Source organism: Camellia sinensis, chromosome 12 (assembly GCF_055761805.1).
Source record: "Camellia sinensis isolate YWXY chromosome 12, ASM5576180v1, whole genome shotgun sequence".
NCBI classification, from domain to species: Eukaryota; Viridiplantae; Streptophyta; class Magnoliopsida; order Ericales; family Theaceae; genus Camellia; species Camellia sinensis.
This window is the reverse complement of record NC_138972.1, coordinates 114,620,038-114,645,598: the sequence shown is the minus strand read 5'-3', so window position 1 is coordinate 114,645,598 and position 25,561 is coordinate 114,620,038. Positions and strand designations below refer to the sequence as shown.

The 25,561-nt window shown below is 36.0% G+C and overlaps 1 protein-coding gene across 8 annotated transcripts in view; it reads right to left on the bottom strand.

Moving 5' to 3' along the window:
• The window catches only part of LOC114271363 (uncharacterized), a 31,461-nt gene extending 10,938 nt beyond the window's left edge, over window positions 1–20,523 (bottom strand). The window contains exons 1-20 of one of the 8 annotated variants that reach the window (XM_028212983.2): window positions 20,118–20,523; window positions 19,837–20,023; window positions 19,587–19,690; window positions 13,353–13,475; window positions 13,033–13,206; window positions 10,871–11,547; window positions 7,180–7,301; window positions 7,003–7,094; window positions 6,594–6,813; window positions 6,380–6,443; window positions 5,467–5,615; window positions 5,254–5,324; window positions 4,971–5,144; window positions 4,817–4,888; window positions 1,601–1,702; window positions 1,424–1,513; window positions 752–827; window positions 559–655; window positions 375–444; window positions 38–226 (exon numbers count right to left, since the gene is read on the bottom strand). In XM_028212983.2, coding sequence (XP_028068784.2) covers window positions 38–226; window positions 375–444; window positions 559–655; window positions 752–827; window positions 1,424–1,513; window positions 1,601–1,702; window positions 4,817–4,888; window positions 4,971–5,144; window positions 5,254–5,324; window positions 5,467–5,615; window positions 6,380–6,443; window positions 6,594–6,813; window positions 7,003–7,094; window positions 7,180–7,301; window positions 10,871–11,547; window positions 13,033–13,206; window positions 13,353–13,475; window positions 19,587–19,690; window positions 19,837–20,023; window positions 20,118–20,216 — 2,952 coding nt within the window. In that variant the 5' untranslated portion in view covers window positions 20,217–20,523. Of the gene's footprint in view, window positions 1–37; window positions 227–374; window positions 445–558; window positions 656–751; window positions 828–1,423; window positions 1,514–1,600; window positions 1,703–4,816; window positions 4,889–4,970; window positions 5,145–5,253; window positions 5,325–5,466; window positions 5,616–6,379; window positions 6,444–6,593; window positions 6,814–7,002; window positions 7,095–7,179; window positions 7,302–10,870; window positions 11,548–13,032; window positions 13,207–13,352; window positions 13,476–19,586; window positions 19,712–19,836; window positions 20,024–20,117 lie in introns of all 8 variants that reach the window. The other 7 variants (XM_082899655.1, XM_028212981.2, XM_028212982.2 and 4 more) reach the window with 7 other exon arrangements.
• Window positions 20,524–25,561: the final 5,038 nt, after the last annotated feature.

The window sequence follows — 25,561 nt, the reverse complement described above, 5'->3', positions numbered from 1 at the left end:
TTTTGGGGAAAGCAGTAATAAATTTAAATAATTCAACCTTTGTCAGCTGTCCTTTACAAAATAATTCAGGCCTCTGAAGAGGTAGCATAACCAATTCCTTCAATGTATCCTTAACATTCTCTAGGGCTCCAATGTCATCGAAAGTAACCCCAATGTCACTTGGCGGAATAACATCAGCAAGAAGCTTCTTCTCAAATTCATTCTCAGTAACCACATCCTGAAAAATCTTGAGGGCCACATTCCAAGATCAAGTAATAAAACAAACTTTGGATTTAAAAAAATAATAATAATAAATGAAAACAAAAAATATCAAGTAAACAAAAGAGAGGTATATAGTCTAATTCTTCAAATTCTTGAGTGACAATCAACTTTACCTTGAGTGGTTTCTTCAAATTCTGGGTTTCATTTTCAATTCCTTGTAGAATGTTGAGCCCATACCTAATACTGCAAATTTTGATACGAAAAGTAATGTTAACATCAGACCACAGAGAGGAACACATGAAATCAAAGCCCAGCCAACAATTTTCTCCACAAGGTAGTTGAAAATAGTGTGGCAACCTTTCACTGGAAACTGTGAGCTTGGCTCGTTTAGCTGATGCTTCAGCACAGTGCATAAAGTGATGACTCAAAGCCCAGCCAACAATTTTCTCCGCACCTATTCAAAACAGTTATTGAACATCAGTAAACACGACAATCAAGGCCAATATCCAAAATTGTGCAACTGAAAATTATACTTCAGGACAGCACATACTTTCACTTGTCAGGACCTGATCCTTTATGTACAGTGTTTCAAGGTCGGGACACTCCAGGCCACTCCTGTTTAAAACCTGAAATCAAGAAATCGGTTACAAATACTGAAAGGATGAAGGTAACATCAGAAACAACCAGTCTATTCAATTATAAGAGCATATCCTACATTCACCAAACCAAACCCCCTTTGGTGCAAGCTTGTATGATCCCTAATACGTCCATCAAAGAAAATTAGTATTACAGAAAATCAATTCAAACGGCACTTCATAAATTTCATACTCTAGAAACCACCCACACCTGCTCAAACATCATCCTAATCACCACCTCCTCGTCCTATGTGGACAGAGTTGGCAACCTTTAAGAGGCTAAATGACAGGCAAATGCAATTCAATCTCAATATCAAAGCTCTGTATGCTCCCCCATACAAACTAAAGGGTACACATAATGCCCACGAACAAGCATTAGGTACAAAGTCTACCTCCACCAGCTAAGTCACATCATTCAGGCATCTCATGTAATACGTTGATTTTCAAACAAAATAGTCACCATTAGGCAAGAAAAAAAATACTATATATTTAAACTATTGTCAACCCAAGCAGAGAATGAAATGACTAAAGAGAGAACATTTTCACATTGAGAAAAGAATGTCTTCCACAAGCAGGTGATTACTCACTGAATGAACATTAACGATGTTAGACTGTGATTTTAAAATCTCCATATCACGATCCAACTGTTGTTTCCAGTCTGAAAGTAGATTTTCATCCTGCCACAGCTCCAACAAAATTAACAGCTTTCCTCAAACATTTACAAAAGAACACATTGTACAATACACTGGAAGTAGTCTTAATACCTGAGGCACCTGAATAGTCACCTTGTTGGGGAAAAGACGGGTGAGTTGCTTCATTGTTTTAGGTATTTCTTTGTTTCTATCATGTAGTCTACCGAAGTTATCCTGAATGGAAATAAAGTTCCGTCACTTCAACGCTGCAGTATAGTAATTCACATCTTACATTTTAGCAGAAAGGCTGCACAATACTATTTGACAATTAACCATAAGCACACAAGACATAAAGAATTGTCCAGTAAAATAATACAGAAATGATCATTATTATTTTATTTTTTATCAAAAACAAAGAAAATTGTATTAGATAACATGCCGAGGGACCAAGGTTTTAAAAAGCGGTCGCAACCGTTACGTAACGCCGTTACGTAACGGTTTTGGCGGTTACCGCCACCCGTTACGGCCGCTTTTGCAGTGTGATTGAGATTCACAGGTGTGTCGGCCGTAGTGGCTGCCATGGCGGTTGTAACAGCGCCGTAACAGCCGTAACGGCCTGTTACGCACCATTACGTAACGGTTCCAAACTGTTTCTTTCAAAAAAACACACAAAAAAAAAACTGAAAATGGGGGAAGAGAGATAGAGAGAAGAGGGAAGATAAGAAAGAAAATGGAAGAGCAAGAGATAGAGAGAGAGAAGAGGGAAGATAAAGAATATGTTATTGATTTGTTGAAGCTGTAAGACCTATGTTATTCTATTCAGCTGCTATCACTCAACCATTTTGTTTGTATGTGTCCATCTATATATTGTTTGAAAATAATAATAATAATAATAATTGTGGTCATTATTTATTTGGCTTGTTGAAAATATGTATATTTATATATATATATATATATATATTTAGGCACTTATTTATTCCCTTACTTTTGTTATTGTTTATCTTATATATAATAGTTAGTGACTGATTTTTTGTATAATATAAAGTCATTAATTATTAAAATAAAATGTAAAAAACTCAGTTTATAGTGATTTAAAAATATCAAATATATTGGATCATACTTAAAAATTTACAAAAATTGATCAATATTTATTTTTAACCCAATAAATATGATCATGGAAAAAAAATATGCGTATCGATAAGTTTTTTTCAAATTGTGCGAAAAATAAAAAAATTCACGGTTCCGGTTACCGCAACCGTTACACTACGGCCTTTACACCCCGCAACCGCAACCGCGCCACCGCCACCGTTACGGCGACCGCAACCGCTTTTCAGAACCTTGCGAGGGACACAACCATTACACAATCTGATAGGAGCCGAAATGTTACAACATCTAGGCCTTCCAAAGTACACTTTATATTCCAACTTAGAAACTGTGCACGTCCGCATCACTCTCTCAATCCCCTCTACTCTCCTACACCCTCTAAAACAACACCCACCCCCTTCTTACTCCCTTTAAAATCTCTCAAACCCTCTTCGCTTCTTCCCCAACCCCCCACATTTGATCCTTACGCATATCAACAAACCCTATAATTAACAACAAACTAGAGAATAGACATATATCACAGATCAGACCAGAAGAATCAAGAGCCAAGAACAGTCATTGAGAAATGATGGAAAAGCGCATCCCTAGAACAAGGCATTCAACAACCTAAAAGGAAATCCAAAACAAAGACTGAAGAAAAGAGCGAGGCATTAAAACCCCAATTACAGAAAGTAACCCCCATGCCAAAAAAAACCCCAAAAATGACGAAAAAAAATGAGCCGGCAAAAGATAAGTAGAATGAACTAAGAAAAACAAGAATCACAATTCGGAACCCTAGAAATTCAATCAAAGCCCAAAAGGGCCCAGATGGAAACCCTAACCAGAACTCATACAAGAGAGAGAGAGACAGACAGATTCTAGCATCAGAATTAGTCATTATAAAGTTAAGACACTTAATATAAAGAAGTTCAAAAGTACTAAAACATCTTGATCCGATAATACAACCTCATATTTCATCCTTATGCACAAAAAATAGAGAATTATCCAGTAAAAACTGTTCAATTGCAGTCTCCAATAAATATGATCATGGAAAAAAAATATGCGTATCGATAAATTTTTTTCAAATTGTGCGAAAAATAAAAAAATTCACGGTTCCGGTTACCGCAACCGTTACACTACGGCCTTTACACCCCGCAACCGCAACCGCGCCACCGCCACCGTTACGGCGACCGCAACCGCTTTTCAGAACCTTGCGAGGGACACAACCATTACACAATCTGATAGGAGCCGAAATGTTACAACATCTAGGCCTTCCAAAGTACACTTTATATTCCAACTTAGAAACTGTGCACGTCCGCATCACTCTCTCAATCCCCTCTACTCTCCTACACCCTCTAAAACAACACCCACCCCCTTCTTACTCCCTTTAAAATCTCTCAAACCCTCTTCGCTTCTTCCCCAACCCCCCACATTTGATCCTTACGCATATCAACAAACCCTATAATTAACAACAAACTAGAGAATAGACATATATCACAGATCAGACCAGAAGAATCAAGAGCCAAGAACAGTCATTGAGAAATGATGGAAAAGCGCATCCCTAGAACAAGGCATTCAACAACCTAAAAGGAAATCCAAAACAAAGACTGAAGAAAAGAGCGAGGCATTAAAACCCCAATTACAGAAAGTAACCCCCATGCCAAAAAAAACCCCAAAAATGACGAAAAAAAATGAGCCGGCAAAAGATAAGTAGAATGAACTAAGAAAAACAAGAATCACAATTCGGAACCCTAGAAATTCAATCAAAGCCCAAAAGGGCCCAGATGGAAACCCTAACCAGAACTCATACAAGAGAGAGAGAGACAGACAGATTCTAGCATCAGAATTAGTCATTATAAAGTTAAGACACTTAATATAAAGAAGTTCAAAAGTACTAAAACATCTTGATCCGATAATACAACCTCATATTTCATCCTTATGCACAAAAAATAGAGAATTATCCAGTAAAAACTGTTCAATTGCAGTCTCCATAAAGATTAGAAACATATAGAAACTAGTAAACAGAATTTGAATAACAATAAAAGCCACAAAATTACAACAACAAAAAAATTCAAGTATGCAGCTTGTGTTTAAGTGAAATTGTTTAGAACAAACAACCGAAATTATTAGTAACAAGTAAGCCATATAGGCATGAAATTTGACAAAAATAGAAGCATGCAGAATGCAAGAGCAAGCCACACACACACACACGGATGAACACCCCAAAAGAAGTAAAGAAAACTACACAAACTACATTTTACATACCGGGAAGGCAAGGTCTAGTAGTGCTGTTTGATTGCTCCCGAACTTTGTAAACAGAAGACCACCAGGGTGGGACTGGAAAATATTTATGTATTACATACCATGTTAGATATGTAAAATACAAATACAGAATTATTACTCAACATCAAGTTCATACCTTCTCCTTGCGATTGTCCATCTGGGTATGGGAAGCAATGACGACTACATTTTCCGGTAAACATTCCAGCTTACTCTTGAAGGCTGCATATGTCTCGGGATTCCCCACCACTGATTTCTCTGTGTCCTTTAGAAATATTATTAACGAACCATTTTTACTCTCATTCGAGACAACCTATAAAATGAAACACCGCTAGGTCGTAATAATTGAAATATGAACAAGACAATTAATGATTTAAGATATAAAACATGAACATATAAAATGACACACATGCTGAATTTACCTCAAAGAGTTCGTTTATGGCAAGCTTGTCAACCTCATCAGTCCCAGAACTATCTAGGCGAAGTACGTCAGCTGCAATGAGAGAAATCAAATTTGTCATTACTCTGAAACAGTGATTAAAAACAAAGTGGCAGGATTTTGCGACAAAATTTTAGGGGTAGCACAAGAAGAAGAAGAAGAAGAGACAGAGAGAGAGAGATGTGATGAAAATCACCAGTACAAAAGAATCCATGGTCTTCATCGCAAAAGCCACCAAGATTATTGCCTTCTGGAATTGATTTATCAAATCTAACACCAATTTTGGAAGACCCATTTTCCTCAAATGCAAGAACTACTTTGCCTCTATAACCATATGTTGGGCCCCTGCAAACACACCCACTCAAATATATAACCTTTTACATGAACAAAACAATTGTATCATGCATCCAACACAACTGTCTCCATCCTATTCAAGCAAAGGCTATATTTTTAGCAGTATCAACAGGTTGGTGCCCTTAAGGGGAATTCCTCAAAGAAATGGGTAGGAAAGTCAGGGGGGCAGTCCTCTCTATTGTAATGTGTGCATTCCTCTGTGCACACACACATATCTCAATTCCTTCCTGATGTGTGCTCATCAGACAAGATCACAAGACTAATTGATTTATATATATATACATATGAGATATGTGCCTGATAAAACTAAGCTACACAGTTACTCAATGTGGGGAGAGAGAGGGAGAGACGAATACAATAAAAATTCCCTCAATATAAAACTTAACTAGTGCATAATGCATGCATTCTGCTGTGCACACGCACATATCTTCAACCCCTCCCTGATGTGTGCTTAGACCCAAGCCTGAGCAATCAATTTTGCATCACTGTAACAATGGGAGCAGTTGGTTTTTGGGTACAAATGTTAGTCATGGTAGTCAGTTGATGTGTGCTTAGACCCAAGTCTGAGCAATCAATTTTGCATCACTGCAAGAATCGGAGCAGTTGGTTTTTGGGTACAAATGTTAGTCATGGTAGTACTTTGTACCTGCGATTCCTACAGATAAATACAGCCTTGCATGTGTTTGAGAGCAGAACATATCATATAATTTGTCAGAAAGCATTTATAATTTTACTTATATTGGTAGAATACATACCTTGAAGGAGCTTGTAGAGGAGAAAATCCAGATGGCAAGGAACCCACAAATTTTACTCTATCACCTGCCACAATGACCATTGTTGATGCAACTAACAAGTTAACTAGAAGATAATTTGAAAGGAAAGGGGGTAGGGGGAGGGGCAGTATTCAGACAATAAAATAACCAAACATCTATTCTTTGTGAATGCAGTGATTGGAAAAATATTAGATACCTTTCTTGAAATTGTAGGTCTTTGACGACGCAGTAGATGCCTCCTGCTTAGGCTGTGCCTGAGAACTTATGGAAGACCCACCAGTTATATTTGCCTCAACACTTGAAGCTGGTTTCCTGAGCTGTATTGAAGCTGCCTGTCCAGCCCGTTTCGCAAACACGCTTGCCCTTTCAGGCCTTATACTCTCTTTCACAAAACCAAAATCCTTTGGAATTGATCCCTGAATACATTTAAAGTGCACTATGACAACAAAGAAGCCTCATAATTGTCAACTCCTTCATAGCTAAGGATGCAAATATTGCCTCAGGCATAAAGTCCAAATCAAAAAGAGAGATAAATTCAAAAATAAATAAAGCAAATAAACTTCTAATGAAAGAGGTACTAAAATAAAGACGTCAAAGATGCTTACACCAGGCAGTAGAAGAGAATCAACTAGTAGCAGTCTAGCACCAAAATGTTTGGCAAGTGCCTTTGTCAGTGTTTCCTGATATATTTCCGAACCTAGAAAGAAGTTCAAGTGAAATATAATGTCCAAGATTTTAATCAAAGGAGAACATAATGTACCAACAGAAATTGGAAGTATTACCTGCAGAACCAGATAATAATATTTTTGGACACACCGTAGGGAGATCTGAGGTGTACTTCGCAAATTTATTACACTTCAAATGTAAATAGGTGGATGCAATCAAAACATTCTTTGTGGTCTCACTGTCACAATGCAAGAAATGATGTGTAAGTCCCCCCAAACAACATAGACTAAGGGGTTGTTTGGGATGTTCTAAATAAGTGCACTTTGTGACTTTTTATGAAATATGGGTTGGGTTTGAAGTGATGTGGTAGAAAAGTGATATGACTTAAAATAAGATAGTGACTTTTTGACTTTTTATCTTTTTTTGAAGATGCCAAACTTAGCCTAAATCATGCAGATTCAGCAATCCAAGAAGAAGAAGAAAATACCATAATTTGGTTCACTACAATCAGAATGGAATCGAATAATTATTCCTTAAGACTCCCTATGGAATAACTATTCATTTACAATAGTGGGCACTAGACACATGTCGAACACGCTGGGACACTTTGGACACGCTAAGGATACGGTAAGGACACTCTAGGGACAAGCTGAGTACTATTTTTTTCAAAAAAAATTAATTTTTTTTTTTTACTAAAATAGCATACATAAGGTTGATAAATTTGATAGAATTAAATATTTGACATAAAATACATATTAAGATATTTAAAAATATACATATAATAAAAATATAAAAATATATGTTTTGAACGTGTCCCCACCATATTGTATCTTGCATTTTTTTAAAATTTACGTGTTTGCGTGTCTGTGTAGTGTTACGTGTCCGTGCTTTTAGATGGTGAATGATAATTCCATTTGTCATACATTTTTTCATCATTTTTTTAGTGAGCCAAACATGAGAATGGACATTACGATGGAATGATCACACCATTCCACTTCACTCCATTGAACCAAACAGAGCATAAACAGACCAACAAATGCATATATGCAGTTATCTTTAAAAAAATTAGCAAACTGTTGACATGGTCAGAGGATTCAAATCATAGCAATCAATGGCAACAGTGGATGCAATAGTCTCACATCTGACAACAATCTCCATTATAGCTCGTAAATACACAAATATAATTCACAGCAAAGTTCAATAGAAATAGCACAAGTACTTATCCAAAAATGGTTATGTTTTTTACATTTTGATTGATGACGAAAGAGCATCATAGGTTTGAGATATATGTCCATCTAACAAAAACAAAGATACTGTGCAGAAAGGGTAGAAGGGATGCTAAAGTTTCTAAAACAGTCCAAAAATAGATACAAGGAAAACAATAATAAAAAAGAAAAGCAGAGTTATAACAGATTCCATTTATAACAATCTTAGATTCAAGCCTACTTTAAGAATGTAGTGTTACTGACATTCCAATTATTACTAACTACAAAAATCGGAAGATTGGATTGAATTAAAAAGCATTATTCACAAAGAACATGTGGAACAGCACGAGAAGTGAAATGAACAAAGATGTTTAGAAAAAGCAATGTAACCTAATAAACATTTGAATAATACTTGGGAACCCCCTCACCCCCCTTTGCCACGTGGCAGGGGGTGATTGGAGGAGCAGGAAAAAAAAGAAAAAGAAAAAGAAAAGGTAACCAATGAGAGAGAGAGGGGGTCAAAGGGGGTGGGTGGAAAAGGGGGGATGAATCATTACTCTAAACATTTATACATACAAGAACACATATTTTCTATAAATCAAAAGATCGCCAATATTTCTCCCCAAATACAGCACACATCAAGCATAAAGGTCCCACACATTAATACCTTCATCCTTTCAACATGGACTAACCCATCCCCATCAACCACCTAACTCCTTTCACTGTATAACACCAACCAAAGCACACAGTAGCTCCTATTATACCACAAATAAAACAGGTGGGTTACCAACTCCCCATTTTAACACCAATTAGAACAAACTTCTAGGAGGTTTTGTTTTCAATTGTTTTGTCATCCTTGATTATCAAAGATCAATATCATAACCTATTTGGATTCTAACCTATTATGTTTCAACCCTGAGCAGACACGATGGCTCCCCCCCAGTTACATACATTGCCCATAATGCAATTGAACTTTCTACTATGTACAGCTGTTTCCAGTATCACTATCAACTTAAATAAAATAATTAAAAAAATTGGCACAGTTCAATCTGTAAGCATTTATAATTATTAATGGTGAACTGTAAGATAAAACCAATGCACCATGAAAATAGCTTGGCAATAACAATGTTCAAAACAAAAGCATCAAATATAGCTAGCTATAATCTAAAATAACTATCAAAGTGGAAAGAAAACTAAATAAAATAAACCACACAACAAAAACAAAAAGGTATATAGCTAAAGCCCTACGTAACACGAACTCGAGTGTGGGTATCGGGTACAGGTGCGTATCTAGAAGTTGGACACATCAAAATTAAAATTTGAGGATACATTTGGATACAGATACGGGAATACGGTAAATAATTATTTTTAAAATATATTTTTTATATAAAGATGAGTTAAACAGTTATTTTTTAAATACATTTGTTATTTTTTATCTTATGTATTACTTTTATTGATAATATTTTTAATTTATCTATATAATTTATTTTTTTATTTTTAATTGACATATATATTATAAATAAATAAAAATATAACAAATAAGGAATAAGAAAATATGTTAAAATAAATAATAAATAAAAATGAGATGATTTATTTTATAGATTTTATTAGATTTTTTTTATTATATATGATTTAATTAGATTTATTATTGTATAACAAATTATATGATTTATTTATTATATGTTAAAAAGGAGAGAGAGAGAGAGAGAGAGGAACAAGAAGACAGAGAGAGAGAGAGATGAGGAGATCGACATAGATGAAGACACAGGGAAAACGAGATCGAGAGTGAGGAATCAATTGGTGCGAGATCCAAGTCATCAAAGCAGCAACCAGAGGGGTCGAAGTCTTCACCCCTTTGAAGTCAGCGACCAGGATATCACCTTGCTCTCTTCTATTTCGTTTCTTCTGAACATAGCAGTATCCATTTGTAAAGTGCCATATCCTGGCCGTATCCCGCACCCGTACCCGTGTTAGGTCAACACGGGTACCTCCAAAATTTTGAAGAGTTTGTGTAGCGTAGCTAAAGCCTATAGAAGTTCAAAATCCTAGTCAAGGCCTATGATCAAGGATGAAATTTATGACAATACTAATATCTTGAAGTGCAAGATTGAGACAGCTCTGTGCAATCATCTCAACTGCATATACATATAAAAACACACCCATATATAGGCATACGTACAAACACATGTGATAAATGATAAAATGCACTTTGAATACAATTGATACTTCTGTTTAGTAAACTGATGTATCCATGCCCCTAGACCCTTTACACTGTTACAATTTCACTGGAATGTAAAGAATGAATAATGCATCAATGTCTATTATCATCACATGCCTAAACAGATATGAACTTTACATGAACAAAAGCACCTGGTTCTGCAATTCAACCAACCAGCATGCATCAGCAATAAAAGATGTAGAACAACCAATCAGGCCAGCAAGAGATTACTAAAAAATTTCCACATAATACTCAATTGAAACCACAAAGACCATTGCATGTGACATGTGACTAGAAAGCCCACGTGCAACAAAGCAATCAAGAAGAAGATAACAAGAAATCCAAAGATTGTTAACAGCCTAACACTGAGACCAAGTTTTGCACCTTAAATAATATGGGAAGTTTTCAAACGAAACTTCAATGCTGTTGGCACTAAGAATTCCTTCTTGTAACCCATCTTTAAACGCTTGGCGCCTGGTTGATTCCAAAATTGGAGTGTCAAAATCCTTGAGAAGTTCTCTGATTTCCCTTCGTTCACCAAGAATTTTAGAAATGCTAAAACTTAAACCAAATTCAGAAGTAGGTAATCCTGCAAGCATCTTTAGGAGTGGTCTCCATTCATGACCTTCCCCAGAGACCTTTCCAATATCTGCATCCCCAGAAGCATCCAAACCAATGCTATCAAGATTTGGGTTTTCAATAGCAGCATCAGGAGATGGAACAACAGCTTTCAAACTTGACGAAACACCAGCCCCATCATCATGATCAGAAGTATCCTTCATTTCAGCACCCAGAATACGGTTATCAGATACTTCACAAGCAGAAGGCAGCATAGGCATTTCCGAACCTTGTTGCACAACCACGTCATCTTGAGAAGGTGGAGGAAGTGACAACTCTTTTCGGAGACTTGACAAAGATTCTAAAATTGATGCCACTGAAGCATCTCCTGATCTTGTCTCAAGGTGTAATCCCTTTATTGGAGCACCATGGGCTTCTAGTATGCTTAACGGAGGTGGCATGCCAGAAGCAGCTAAGTCATCATTTACAAGTTGCTGGAAAATCTAATAAATATGTCAAAGGAAACTTTCTCCCTCCTCCTAAGGAGTAATGATGGTCAAACATATATATATATATATTAAGACTACGTGAAGCAATTTGAAATCAATAGTACACTATAACAAATTAAGGTTTTGCAGACAAAATCACTTTTTAGGGACAAAATATTTTTTTGGCCAAAAGTGTCCTTTTTTGTATTTTTAGCAACAAAATTGGACATTTAGTAATGAATTAATATCATTTTGGGAAAGAAAATTTGCCTCAAAAATTAAACCTTTTTTTAACCTAAAAGTGGATTTATTAGCAACATTTTTAAAATTGTTGCTAAAAGTCCTTTTGATTTTTCAGGATGATATTTTAGTGACTATCTTTGGGACAACATAAATTGGTCTCCAAATTTTCTTTGCAACAAAATTTTTCTTTTGGGAACAAAATTTTGGTCCCTAAAACTCTTATTTGTTGTAGTGGTAACTACAATAAACTATGGGATTATAGTAGCTAAGACAATAAGATAAATTAATAAATAAAATTATTAGAATTGACTCCATTAAATAATTTTTTTCTTATTTATAGGTCAATCAAAAAATACACACGAAGTAATTTTTTGTCCATGCTCCTCACTTCTTTCATTCCTGTCATCCCCCTCCTTGGTATCTTCGTTGTTCCTCCCCCTTCCCAAGTGGCAAGAATAAAGATAAATAATAGTTTGGCAAGATTTCAATAACCAACATCAAGATTTCAACGGCGATGGAGAATTACAACCCAATGGGTTATCTTATTTTATTTATACATACATACATTTGATTACTGACTTGACTTGAGCAGCTCACTCCACCAAGAGACTCCACAAAGAGAAGATAATGGATGCTTTGTTTCAAGGGTTTGAGTTTCTCCATAGACAACAACTATCACTTCCATCCTACAATGCTACTGTACATTTTTATATACATATAGATATGTTTATAGTAAGTATTAACAATGGTTGTTGTTTGTCTAGCTTGCAAATTGAAGTTATGTATAGATGAACAAATTTATTTATGTATTGTCAAGAAAGTCATTCAATCAAAATTATTGTCTATATTTGTGTATGAATATATACATATTACATACACAAATGTGTACATGTGTATGTATGTATAGAGGGATTGGTAGAGGTCACGAAGAGGAAGAAAGGAGGTATGATGGTGGGAGGGAGAGGGAAGGGAAGGGACGGGACTGCAACAATCATGGGAAAGGATGGGAGGTGAGGATAGTGAGGAGTATGGGGGCCACAACCGCAGTGGAGGAAGAAAGAGGACATGGGCAAAAATGACTTCTTATCTATGTTTTCAACTAATTAAAAATAAATTCTTAAAACAAACTTTGAAAAAATATTTTTATTCAATAGACTTGACTATAATAAATGTTTCATGTATTGCCTTAATTGCAATAATCCTATAATCTAAATACCCATGCAGCTGGTGTGTCAATAAATATTAAAGGGAGGATACATAAGCATGTCTACCAAATGAGGATACATAAGCATGTCTAGCAGATGAACTAAAAACCACTTCATCACCACCATTCAGAGGTATAGTAGAATTTTTAGGGTAAACTTTTCCATTTACTTGGACAGCTCCTTTTCCGCCAATAATTTCAAGTAAGGTGCCAGGAGAACCTCCCCGCTACGCATAGTAAAGGAGAACTGTAAGTATTATCACCAATTATGATGGGTGATGAATAAACAAACCACGGATGTTTTCTCACTACTATGCGTCTAATTATTGACCTAGTAATCTGATTCAAGAACAAAAATAGCATAAATTAATACCTGTGGTTCTGTGGGCCTCAGATTACACAAAGTTTTACTAATGGATGGATCTCTGATCCACAAGTTGCATTGACGGCCTTGACCAACAGTAAAAATAGGACCATTCATAACAACGTGACGATTCTAAAGAAAAAGAAAAACTTAAATGCATTAAAAATCATCACAAAATAACAGATAAAGATTCATTCAAATAATATAATTCTGTGTTGCTTACCAACAATCAATTGTTTTAAAAATGATTTAAAATACAAAAGGAAAACCATTAACAAAGGCAATATGTTTGAGCAAACCAGATAACTGTTAACTAATGCGATATACAAAATCAAATCCAAAAGTAAATAAAAATAAGAGATGTAAGATACAATTTCTATTTACAAGGTTCATCATGTTTAAAGCCGTCAATTTGACCAAGCTAGCCCAACGCCCATCCATTTGGCCCTGACAATTCCAAGCTACAAGGAACAAATTAGGGTGAGCTAAACTTGAACAAACTTTGAAGCCCAAACTGATGTTAAGGCCTAGATTGGGCTAAAGATTAGCTCAGCCTCTAGCTTGATCAATACAAAGTCTACTTAAGACCAAATATGTAATCTGGCAGTTACAATGTTCCACAACATATTCTAGTTGTTCTGCAATACAAAAACCAATGTGGATACTCAACTCACTAGTGCAGTTGCTGCCCTAGTAGGCAAGAGCTCCAAAATCATGAGTCAAAAGTATGAGGAACCCAACATGGCTCACACTATACGGGTAACAACCAAGCCCACCCACTCGGTAGCACCATGGCTCACCATGGTCCTTCATGCTTCATCCTCATAGGGAATGCTCGAGAGTGACTCTCTCTCTACAAGTCCTGCCTGCTTAGCTGCAACATAACTAGGCCCTTGACTCGCTTATGTCTCCCTTATGTGCTCACTCCTAAGTAAGGATCACCGCTCAATCATTTGGTTTCCTAGGCTAGAAGCAGGGCCCAGGCATCCCTTGCCAAGGATCATAGGACGATTGTAGATTGGAGGCTAGGATTATGGATTCGTCAAGGTTTCTTGGTCGTCTCCCCTGAGATGACAACTCCACCTTGACCAGTCTTAGAGAGAGGATGTTGACCTTAGACTCACATTCGTTGCATGCATGATACACTTCCCGAGATATCATACCAATCTCTGCAACTCCTATGACATAGCCTTCCCAAAGGCTTGAATCATAGGACACAACAATAGGGCTGATATCATCATCCTTTCGAGTTGAGAAGATCCTACCACTTGTCTACAGGTGACTTCGGCTAAAATACTTTGGGAATCTATACAATGATATCATGAATGCAGCCACAACACAACAATACACACAACAAGGTAAAGAGCACCGGCCTATTTTGCACACAACCACCCTACAACCTAAATGTTCAAGTACTCTCAATGCCACCCTCTACCTCTAAGGTTGCCTTGGTCTTCTCCACCACCATCTCCAGTGACAACAACTCTTCGAAGTGTCCAGCATCTTCCCAGAGATCCACAACCAACCACCTCTAACACACCTCACCCACAATAAGAAAAAGGGGTTCAAATGTCAAAAACAACAAACCCACCCAAGGGAGCTAAATGAGGATATAACAACCAGGGTTGGCCCTTAAGGGAGCTAAACGAGAATATAACAATGCCTAAGACCGTCAGCGATGTTTGAAGTATTCATGGGTATACTTCCGACCACGATTCATCCGTAACTTCAGTTCATCTTTAGTTCAATCATGAAATGCAATGGGATCATGCTTTGCTACAAGCTGAGTTCGCCTACAATGGTGCAGTTCACAGTGTCACTGGGACATCAATGATGATTTACTTGCACAAAGATAGGTTTCTGGTGGGCATGTACAACAAGTTGAAGTCAAGAAAATATAGTTCATACGAAGTTCTGAAGAAGATCAATGACAATGTTTTATTTTATGTGATTGATCTACCGGAGGACTTCAAGATTTCCAACACCTTCAATGTAACTTATCTGTATGTACACATATCACATGTTGAGGAGCCGCTTTATCTCAAATTGAACTCAAGGTCGAGTTCTCTTCATGTAGAGGGGATAGATAGAATATTTAACTTAATTAGCAAGAATAAAATGTTCTTTTTTTTTTTTATTCTTTATTTGCAAGATTGAACTTTTTCCTTATTTGTTTTAATTCATTAGCAAGAATAAGTGCTCTTTATCTATTTTACTTAACAAGCAAGATTTAAGTTGTTTCTAATTTTTTTGATTTCTTTATTATTTTTGTTAATCATGATGAAGATTTAGGTTAACTCCGCCAGTCTCAAGCCTGGGTTAAGGAGTAGGGTTGTGTGTTAGGTAGGCGACAACCAACACGTAAAAAAGCCGCTCGGATCCCTTATGAAAATGAATCCTGCTTTGAATCATTTAAATGCTAGGTCGTTCCTCTCAAGTGACGCATTGCGCCTGCCTCCGGGTGTTTCGAAAATGGAGCAAGGGGCGCCGCATCAACGCCTGGGTGCGGTGAAAAATGGGCAAAGGTTCCCGCGCTTTTCTAAACAAGCGTGAGTAAAGAAACTAGTCCAAGAATACAGGTTTTAGGGTAGCCACTTGGAATATTGAAACCTTAACTGGTAAGGCGATGAAATTGGCAAATATTATGATTAGGAAGAGAGTTAGTATAGCTTGCGTACAAGAAACTAAGTGGATGCGTGAGAAAGCTAGGGAAATTGAGGATATCGGTTTTAAACTGTATTATAGTGATAAGGATAGACGCAGAAATGGGGTAGGAATCATAATTGCCAAAGATCTCGTGGAGAATGTAGTGGTAGTCATTAGGAAAGGGAAAATGATTATGTTAATTAAACTAGTTATTGGAGAGAATATAGTGAACGTTATTAGTGCATACGCCCCTTAAGTAGGCTTAGATGACCAAACTAAGAGGGATTTTTTGGAGCAAATGGACGAGATCTTACAAGAGATACTCGTAGGAGAGAACCTGGTTATAAGTAGAGATTTTAATGGTCATATAAGCATAGATAAACTAGGTTATGAAAGGGTGCATGGTGGATATGGTTTTGGTGACAAAAATGGTGGTGGATACGGTTATGAGAGAGTATCTTAGATTTTGCGTTGGCTTCTGACCTGGTGGTGACCAATACTATGTATAAGAAAAGGGAGGAGCATTTGATAACCTTAAAGAGTAGGTCAATTAAGAGCCAAATAGATTACTTCTTAATGAGAAAAGTGGACCGCCTAAAATGCAATGATTGTAAGGTGATTCCTGGAGAGAGCCTGGCCTTTCAACATAGGATTTTGGTATTAGATTTATGTTTTAGAGGGCAATACCAAGTTAGGAAGGATAGTGGGCGACGTAGGACGAGATGGTGGGACCTAAAAAGGAATAAACTAGTATATTTAAGAATAGAATGGATAAGGAAGGTACTTGGGACTTGAAAAATGATACTAACACTATGTGAAACTTGATGGCCAACTGTATGAGGAGAATCTCAAGGGAAGTACTTGGAGAGTCAAACGGGACGGGACCCAGCTTTAGGGAAACTTGGTGGTAGAGAAAAGAGGTTCAAGCGGTAATTAAGGCAAAAAAAGAGTGCTTTAAAAAGTGACAGAAAGATAGAACTAAGGAAAACCTTAAGAGCTATAGATTGGCTAATAAGGTGATCAAAAAAGTGGTGAGAGAGGCTAAGTTGAAAGCTTATGATGACCTATACACTAAACTAGATAGTAAGGAAGGAGAGAAGAGGGTATACAAACTTGCTAAAATACGGAAGAGGAAAACAAAAGATTTTAATTAAGTTAAGTACATAAAAAATGAAGATTCTAAAGTATTGGTGAAGGATGAAGCGATTGAGGAAAAATGGAAGAACTATTTTGAGAAACTATTATATGAGGAACATGGAGATACGGCAATAGGGAAAGAAATAGCCAGTAATACGATAAATCAAGACTATAGGTTCTATCGCAGGATTAGGAACTTTGAAGTAGAGATTGCACTTACGAAGATGAAATCAAATAAGGCTTTAGGATGATATCTTTATTGAAGCTTGGAAGTGTTTGGGTAAAAAGAGAGTTACTTGATTGACTAAGTTGTTTAGCAAAATTTTGTTGACTAAGAACATGCCAAATAAGTGGAGGGAGAGTATTTTAGTGCCAATGTATAAGGATAAAGGAGATGTTTAGAATTACAACAACTATAGAGGAATCAAGCTAATGTGTCATATAATGAAAGTGTGAGAGAGGGTGATGAAACGCCAATTACGAGATATAACAGAGGTGTTAGAGAATCAATTTGGATTTATGCCTGGTAGGTCAGCAATGGAAGCAATTTATCTTTTGAGGAGAGTAATAGAAAAGTATACAGAAAATAAAAGAAAAGAAATATTCATATGGTATTTATTGACCTTGAGAAAGCATATGATAGAGTACCCCGGAATATAATATGGTGGGTGTTAGAGAAGAAATGGGTGACAACAAGTTACATTGATGTGATTAGGGACATGTATGAAGGGGTGGTGACCACTATTACATCGCCTGATGCAGAGACAAATGAATTTCCTATCACTGTAGAGTTACACCAAGGGTCTACTTTAAGCCCTTATCTTTTTGCTTTAATTATGGATGAGTTAACGAGAAATATTCAGGATGACGTGCCATGGTGTATGCTTTTTGCAGACGATATTCTGCCAGTAAATGAGACTAGAAAATGAGTTAACACAAAATTAGAGATTTGGAGAAAAGCTCTTGAATCTAAAGGATTCTGGATAAACAGAACTAAAACATAGTACATGAAGCGTAAATTTAGTAACAGTGGCAATAACAATGAAAGCAGAGGAGAAGTGAAGATTAAGAATCAAGAACTACCTAAGAGTGAACATTTTCGTTATTTAGGGTCAATTATCACAACAGCGGGAGAGATTAATGTGGGTGTGGCCCATAGGATTAAGACGGAATGGTGTAAGTGAAGAAGTGTGTCCGGGGTACTGTGCGATAAATGAATACCCACTAAACTAAAAGGTAAATTCCATAGAACGGCTATTAGACCAGCGATATTGTATGGGACGGAGTGTTGGGCAACCAAAAAACAACATGTAGATAAAATGAGTGTGGCTGAGATGAGGATGCTCAGGTGGATGTATGGCAAGACTAGACAAGACAGAATTAAGAATGAGTGTATTCGGGAATAGGTAGGAATAGCACCGATAGAAGATAAGTTGAGAGAGAATCGATTGAGATGGTTTGGTCACATTCAACGAAGACCAATAGAAGCTGTAGTGGAGAGATGCGATACTGTAACGATAGATGGAAGTGTTAGGGGACGGAGTAGACCTAAATTAACGTTGACTAGCATTGTAAATAGAGATATGGATCTACTTAATTTGATTAACGAAATGACCTTTGATAAGACCGCGTGAAAAAGAAGAATTCATGTACCGACTCCATTTAATGAGTCTTAAGACTTGGTTTGGTTTGGTTTGGTTTGGTTTATGATGAAGATTTAGGTTATTTCCTAACTTTCAATTTTTTTTTTTTTTATTTATTTTTTTGTTTTGAGATAACTGGATATCAGTATCTGACCCTACAAACCAACTAATCCGAGAGACCAATCCTACCCACTAGTGGGGGAACTTTTAAAAGCAGGGCCAGAGCCTCATGTAGATTATTAGGTCTCCAATACTTAGCCAATACTTTGTTTTGTATAACTACGCATACAAGCATAAGCGCAAAACGACCTTTTATGAATAAATATTATTTAGAGAATTTTTTCTTTCATGTGAATTCAATGTTCTATCTTTCTCATGATTTGAGAGCCCCTTTCTATCTACAAAAACAATATACAGTTCTCATGTGCATGTTCTGCTACAGCATAAAGACCGATCAAAATTTGTCAAACCTATAATTATATATCAGATAAGAACCCTAATGCAAAATACGCACTGGAAAATGTGTAAAACTCACAACACGTATTTGAGTTGCAGTAGATACTGTAGAACTCTACTGCTGTGTTTGGTTGAGAATTTAGAAAGGGATTTGGAAGAAAAAAAAAAGGAAAAGATGTTTGAAACAAGGAGAAATGGAAGTATATTTTATTCGCATTTTAATTTCCTTTTCCATTTCCATTATAAAATCCTTCTTCAAATCCCCAACTAAACACAGCGGATGTATATTCTTTTCTTCAATTCTTGCAAATTGGTGGCAAACAAGAAGTGAATAAACAAAGGCTGAAAACTAAAGGCCTACCTCAGAGTACTGAGAGAGGAGCTTTCCCCATGCGACCTTGACATTTTGCTTCAGTTGCCGTTTCTTTGCCCGATTAAGCGCTAAAGCAACCGACTTTACTTTCTCTGCATCCATGGCCGAATCACCTTAAACCCCATCGCCCAAAAAAGTGAGAAAAAAGCTAGAAATATCGATGAAAACAGCACAACAAACCATAATCCAAGAAAATCAAGACACGTGCAGGAGAAAGAAGAAGAAGAAAAAAAAGCACCTAAAGGCTCGCCTTCCACTTGAACATCTGGGGATTTTTCAGGCACAGTCGCATCGAACCCATCTGAATTACCAGTACGAGGCGGATCAGAAGATCTCGCCTCCTGGCCTCGAGATTCACATCCGGATTCCTTCGCCGGAGCTAGGGTTTCGGGAGGTGTCGCACAGGGAGACGAGGCCTCCGCCACCTACCACACGATCCAAACACACCAATCAAATTCATACAAATCTTTTACATGCAGGTATTCAAAATCAAACACTAATTGGAGGAAAAGAAAGAACCTTTGATCGTTTGGCGTTGGGGAGAGAGGAGGAGGAGGAGGAGGAAGGAGAAGAGAGAGGGTGTTTGGAGGAAGATGAGCTTCGCCTGGTTTCAACCATGTCGGTCGATCTTTGTGTTTGATCTCTGAAGTGATGTCGTTGTTCTTGTTGTTTGATCTTCTCTTGATCCAAAGTTTGTTGCGGGGAATCAGACGAAGAAGAGAGAGAGAGAGAGAGAGAGAGAGAGAGAGATAGGTGGTTCTACCTGTTCTTTTTGGATTTTATATTGAAGGGGGCTGGGGTTGGACCGCGGTGGGGTTTTATAAAGCGGTGGAGAGAGTAGGAAGGAACGGTCTGGGAAAGTAATTACCAGGGAGGGAACCAGAAGGAAAATCCTGGAGGTATTAAATTTTCTAAATAAATAATTAATTAAATACCTTCTATGATGGATATTTATGTGAGATATTTACATTGGGTTTAGTTTAGAGATTTGATGATGATTTAGAGAAAGAAAACAAAAAAAAAAAAAAAAAAAAAAGAAATATTTTCTTTCTTCTTTCTAAATAACTTTTTAAATTTCTTTATCAAACACAATTTTAATTATTTATTTAATAAAACTTTGATATTACGAACATTACCCGAGCCAAATTATTGAATTGATGGAATTTGGAATGACCTGGCATAAGTTTATCTTAGCAAAATGCTTTACTACACTCTTTACTCTTTATATTGGATAAATAAATAAATCTAAGATTGGACCGTTGTAATAAAATGATTCTTAATTTTTTTTTATTAATTTAAATTTAATTTTATTTATTTACCTTTAATTTGAACAGTCTACTTAATTTTGTTAAGTAAAATTGATAAAAAATATTATATTTTAGCCCTTAAATTTAACAAAAAATTATATTTTAAATATTTTATATATATATATATATATCTATATTGAATTTAATAGTTAGAATACTTACTTAATGGAAATAGGTAAATGTTTAAATTGAAAATAAATTAAAAACCTTAGATTTAAATTGACAAAATTTAAAGTTCATGATTTATTTCGTTACAATAGTCAAATGTTTAACAAATTTTTTCACTTTGGTCCTTGAAGTTTTTTCTCCCTACTTGGGCCCTTTTTGTTTTAAATTTTTTTATAGTTTACTCCAAAGACTAAATTATATGCAAAATTAGATGAAAAATGACATATTGAATATAACGGCCCACTACTTCCACATAAGTCAATCATGCAAACCTTCCTTGTAGAGCTTGTGGCCAATCCAAAATAATCAATCAGAATACGATGACAAGATCATGGCCAACCCAGAATAATCAATCAGAATATCCGACAAACTCGTGGTTAGGCCACATGATTGGGGGCCCAAGTAACATGTGAGTCTATCAACATGACCGAAAAACTTAAGTTCAGATTACTTAGTAGAAAGTTAGTAGTGTTTTATATGCCCAATATCATACATGCAAACTTATGATGTGTGAAGAGATGTTACATTGACAACCACATAACATAAAAAATATTTTATTATATATAACTAATATATATAGACATAAACTTAAGTCTCAATGTAATAATATATTTTTATGTCATATGACAGTTAACGTGTTATTTTCGGTATAATTTTTAACAGAGATTAATTTCAAAAATAAATTGAAAATTTTTTAAATATGAAGGGTCAAGAAAAAATTCAGAAGCCAACGTAAAAAAATGACCAAACATAAAAGGAACAAAGTGTAACAGAAATGTCTCAGACCTCTAATCCAAGAGCACTAATAACTCTAATATTGGTATGGGTCCCACATGATTGGATGTTTTGCTCTTGTTCTTTTTTTTTTCTTTTTCTTTTTTATAATTTTCCAGCTCATTGGAGCTGGTTTAGCGGTCCAAATTTAGTGGTACTAATCCCTGCTGAAGTGTAATTACCCTATAAAATTACACTCACATTCTCACGCTTCATTTGTTTGAGTAAAAAATATTTTCCAATTTTTTATTTTTTATTTTTTATTTTTTTTGTATTTTCTAGTGTTTGGTAGAATAGAAAACAAAAGTTAACAAAAATACATTTTCTATGGTCAATGAAAAATAAGCCTATTTGGCCAAAAAATATTTTATACTTTTAAAAAGCGAAAAACATTTTTTGAACTAAAATTTTAGCACTTTCACCTCCACCATCCCAGCACCATCACCGTTGCCATCATCGCCACCATCACGTCACCACTTCCACCTCTACTTTCGTTCCATTACCACTACCACCATCACCAAACATAAAAAAAATAAAAATTAAATAAAAAAATTATTCAAACAAAAAAAATTGAAATTTTTTTTTGTATAAAATATTTTCTATTAAAAAATATTTTATAACAAAAAAAAATGGAGTATTAAATTTTTTGAAAAATGCGATACTGGAAATGGTCTCACGCATGGAGAAAATGACTTTTTGTAGGTTTTTCAATTTTCTCTTTAAACCCATCGTGTTGTTTTTTTGAGGCTTTGAAAATATTATCTAATACTGATAGGCATCCAAGAGGGCCCAGCCCATGGCTCGGGGCCCAACTCATGGCCTAGGTATTAAAGCCTAGTAACCATGAGAAGCTAATGCTGGACCAGGACCAATAGTACTCAAACACTTGTTAGGTAGGGATTCAGCCACGTAAGTGTAGATACCCCATTTTTGATTGCTCGTAAGACTCGGTCAATGATCAAAATTACATTGTATGTGATTCGAATGATCAACGAAGGACTCCAAGGTCGGGCTTCGAAACAATCCTAACACCTTCCTATTTACCTTATTTATCCTTCAGAGGTCCTTTTTTGAACATTGCGCCACCCTACACTAAATTGGAAGCAGAAAAATGAGGAAGTACCTTTGGGTCCAGCCGTGCCTCATTAGGAGCCGACCGTGGCTATTTAAGGTCGGTCGTGCCTTGGTAGCGATAAACACTGTTTTACGTGGGAGCCCGCCAACTATCTTTTTTTGAAGATATTTTTAATCTATTTTGCTCGAATTCTATAAATACAAGGTTATATATCTGTTTTGAGGGTTAAACAATTTCCAAAGAGCCTATACACTCACTTGAGAGCTCCTTCTTCTTTTGCAAGCCGTCTTTGAACAAGCTTGCCATCTTTGAGTCCTAGTTATACATCATACACACCCTTAAACCTTAACCTTGGGGTCTTGGTTAAACCTTGAGAATCATAATTCAACCTTAAAAGTGTGTTAAGATTGAGTTTGCTCAACAATCAAAGCTTACTCCATTTAAGAGGTATAAGTTTGTAACTTTTATTTCTTGCTTTCATTTCACTTCATCTTTATCTATTTCTTGTGTTCTTGAGCTGTTTTGAATCCATATCAAGTGTTGAAACTTGAGTTTAAATAAGCTACCAAAGGTGGTGAGGATTAACACTCTTACTTGTACTTACTTTCATAGCTCAACGCTTTGTTTGTTTTTTTTTTACACTTTTGTTCTTTAACTTTTAAACTGATTTCCAGAGTTTAAAAAATAGCCGAAAACATGGTTTGAAGTTCTAAAAGTTGGGGGAGGGGTTAGCCATCTCTCATTGTTCTAGTTGACTAGTTTAGTATCTTTTTGCTATTATCTACCGTTTTATGCTATTTAGCATAAGTTTTGGCCACTGTTTTTTATTTAGTAGCTGTTGTTTTAAGGCTCTCCTAGTTTCTTTACTTAGTGTATGCTTTGAGTATATAGCTTGTTGCGTTGGAAGTTCGTATATCTAGCTTGTTGCGTTGTGTTACCCATGCTTTGATAGCTTTTCTTTGTTTAGTTTTTCGTGTCAAAAGTCCCATTCTAATAATCAATTTCACGAAATCACTTCTGCCACCTTTCTCATTTTTTTTTTTCTTCTCTTGTTTGAGAGTTATTTCAAAAGATTGACGGTTGTTCAAGGCATGGAAAAAAGTCCTATGCCCAATGGCCTAATCTCTACAGAGATTCATCGTCAAGGCATAGGCTCTTTTTCATGCTGAGAATCGCTTCTCATTTGACGTTCCTTCTTGTTTAGTGGACTTAACCATCACCTTGGACAAATTGATTAAGGGGTTGTTTGGGATGTTTTAAATAAGTGCACTTTTTGACTTTTTATAAAATATGGGTTGGGTTTGAAGTGATGTGGTAGAGAAGTGATATGACTTAAATAGGATAATGACTTTTTGACTTTTTTAATTTTTTAGGACACCCCAAACAAGGCCTAAAGAATGGAAAGGGCTGATAAAATGAGCTTAAAATCAATGAAACCGACACAAAGAAAATGAGTTAGATTGCTTGGGTTCGGCCGAACGTTATGCCGAATCCATTGTATCAAGAGTCGTCACATATCAATTCATGATGTTTTGATGAATCTTGAAGTGTCTCTGTCTCCCCTCTTTGAGCTCACTTCATGATAGGATGGAGAAGTGGTTGTTGTTCATTGCATTTATTGATTTTTGTCCGATTGTCTTCAAAATCATCAAGCGATTAAGTTGTTTATTGATGGTTTTGGAACCAACTTCGTTCTTCTCTTGAACCTCTCCTTAACCGAGAAGAGTAGAAGGGACAAACAGAGCTCTAAAACACTCTATCTGCATTGTTTTTACTTTAGAGCACAAAAATAGGATTTTACATGAAATTAGGGCACGACCGGTTGTTTTTGGGCCCAGCCAGGCCTCATTAGGGGCCGGCCGGGCCCCAATATTTGGTAAACAGTGTATTTCTGTAGAAACAGAGGGCAATGGCTGAAGGTGAAACATGGCAGATTCCCAAAAAGCTAGACAGAGTAGCTTCTGAAACCTGTCTTCTTTGATGTGCATGCATTGCTTTAATTCATTATTGTAATTATCATTGTTATAAATTATCATTGTTGTAATTAATTAATTATCATTGTAATTAGTGTTGTTGTAGTAATGGTCCATTAGGTAGTTAATTCATTACTCATTATTAGCCTTTGTTGTAATAACTTAGCTAGCTAGTTATTTATTCATTCATTTGGTTTTGTAATAGTTAGTTTAATTTAGACATTCAGACATTCATTCGGACCCTCTTGTACGAGGGCAAAACATGTAATAAATGTGTATGTCTTCCAACCTCTATTTTTTTCTCCCTTTTATTTCTCTGCTTATGATGGTAGCATAAAGCATCTGTTTCCTTAGCATTTTTTTTATGACTTGTATCCACTCGTGTTATATACATAAGAGTCTAGTTCATCATTCTAACCAATGTCAAGATCAAAATATTTGCTTGAATACATGTTTTATCTCATGTCTTGGATTGAATCAAATGTCATGCTAGTAGCCAAACTTATTATTTTGCATAATTGTATGTGTTGCATTATGATTAAGGCCGAAATGTACATCATTGAGGCCGTTAATTAGAATCTCTTAACTTCACTTGCTGGTCAAACCGTATATTTTATGTGTGTTGAGTGTCAATCAGGTTATACATCGTCGGAGCATAAAATGAGC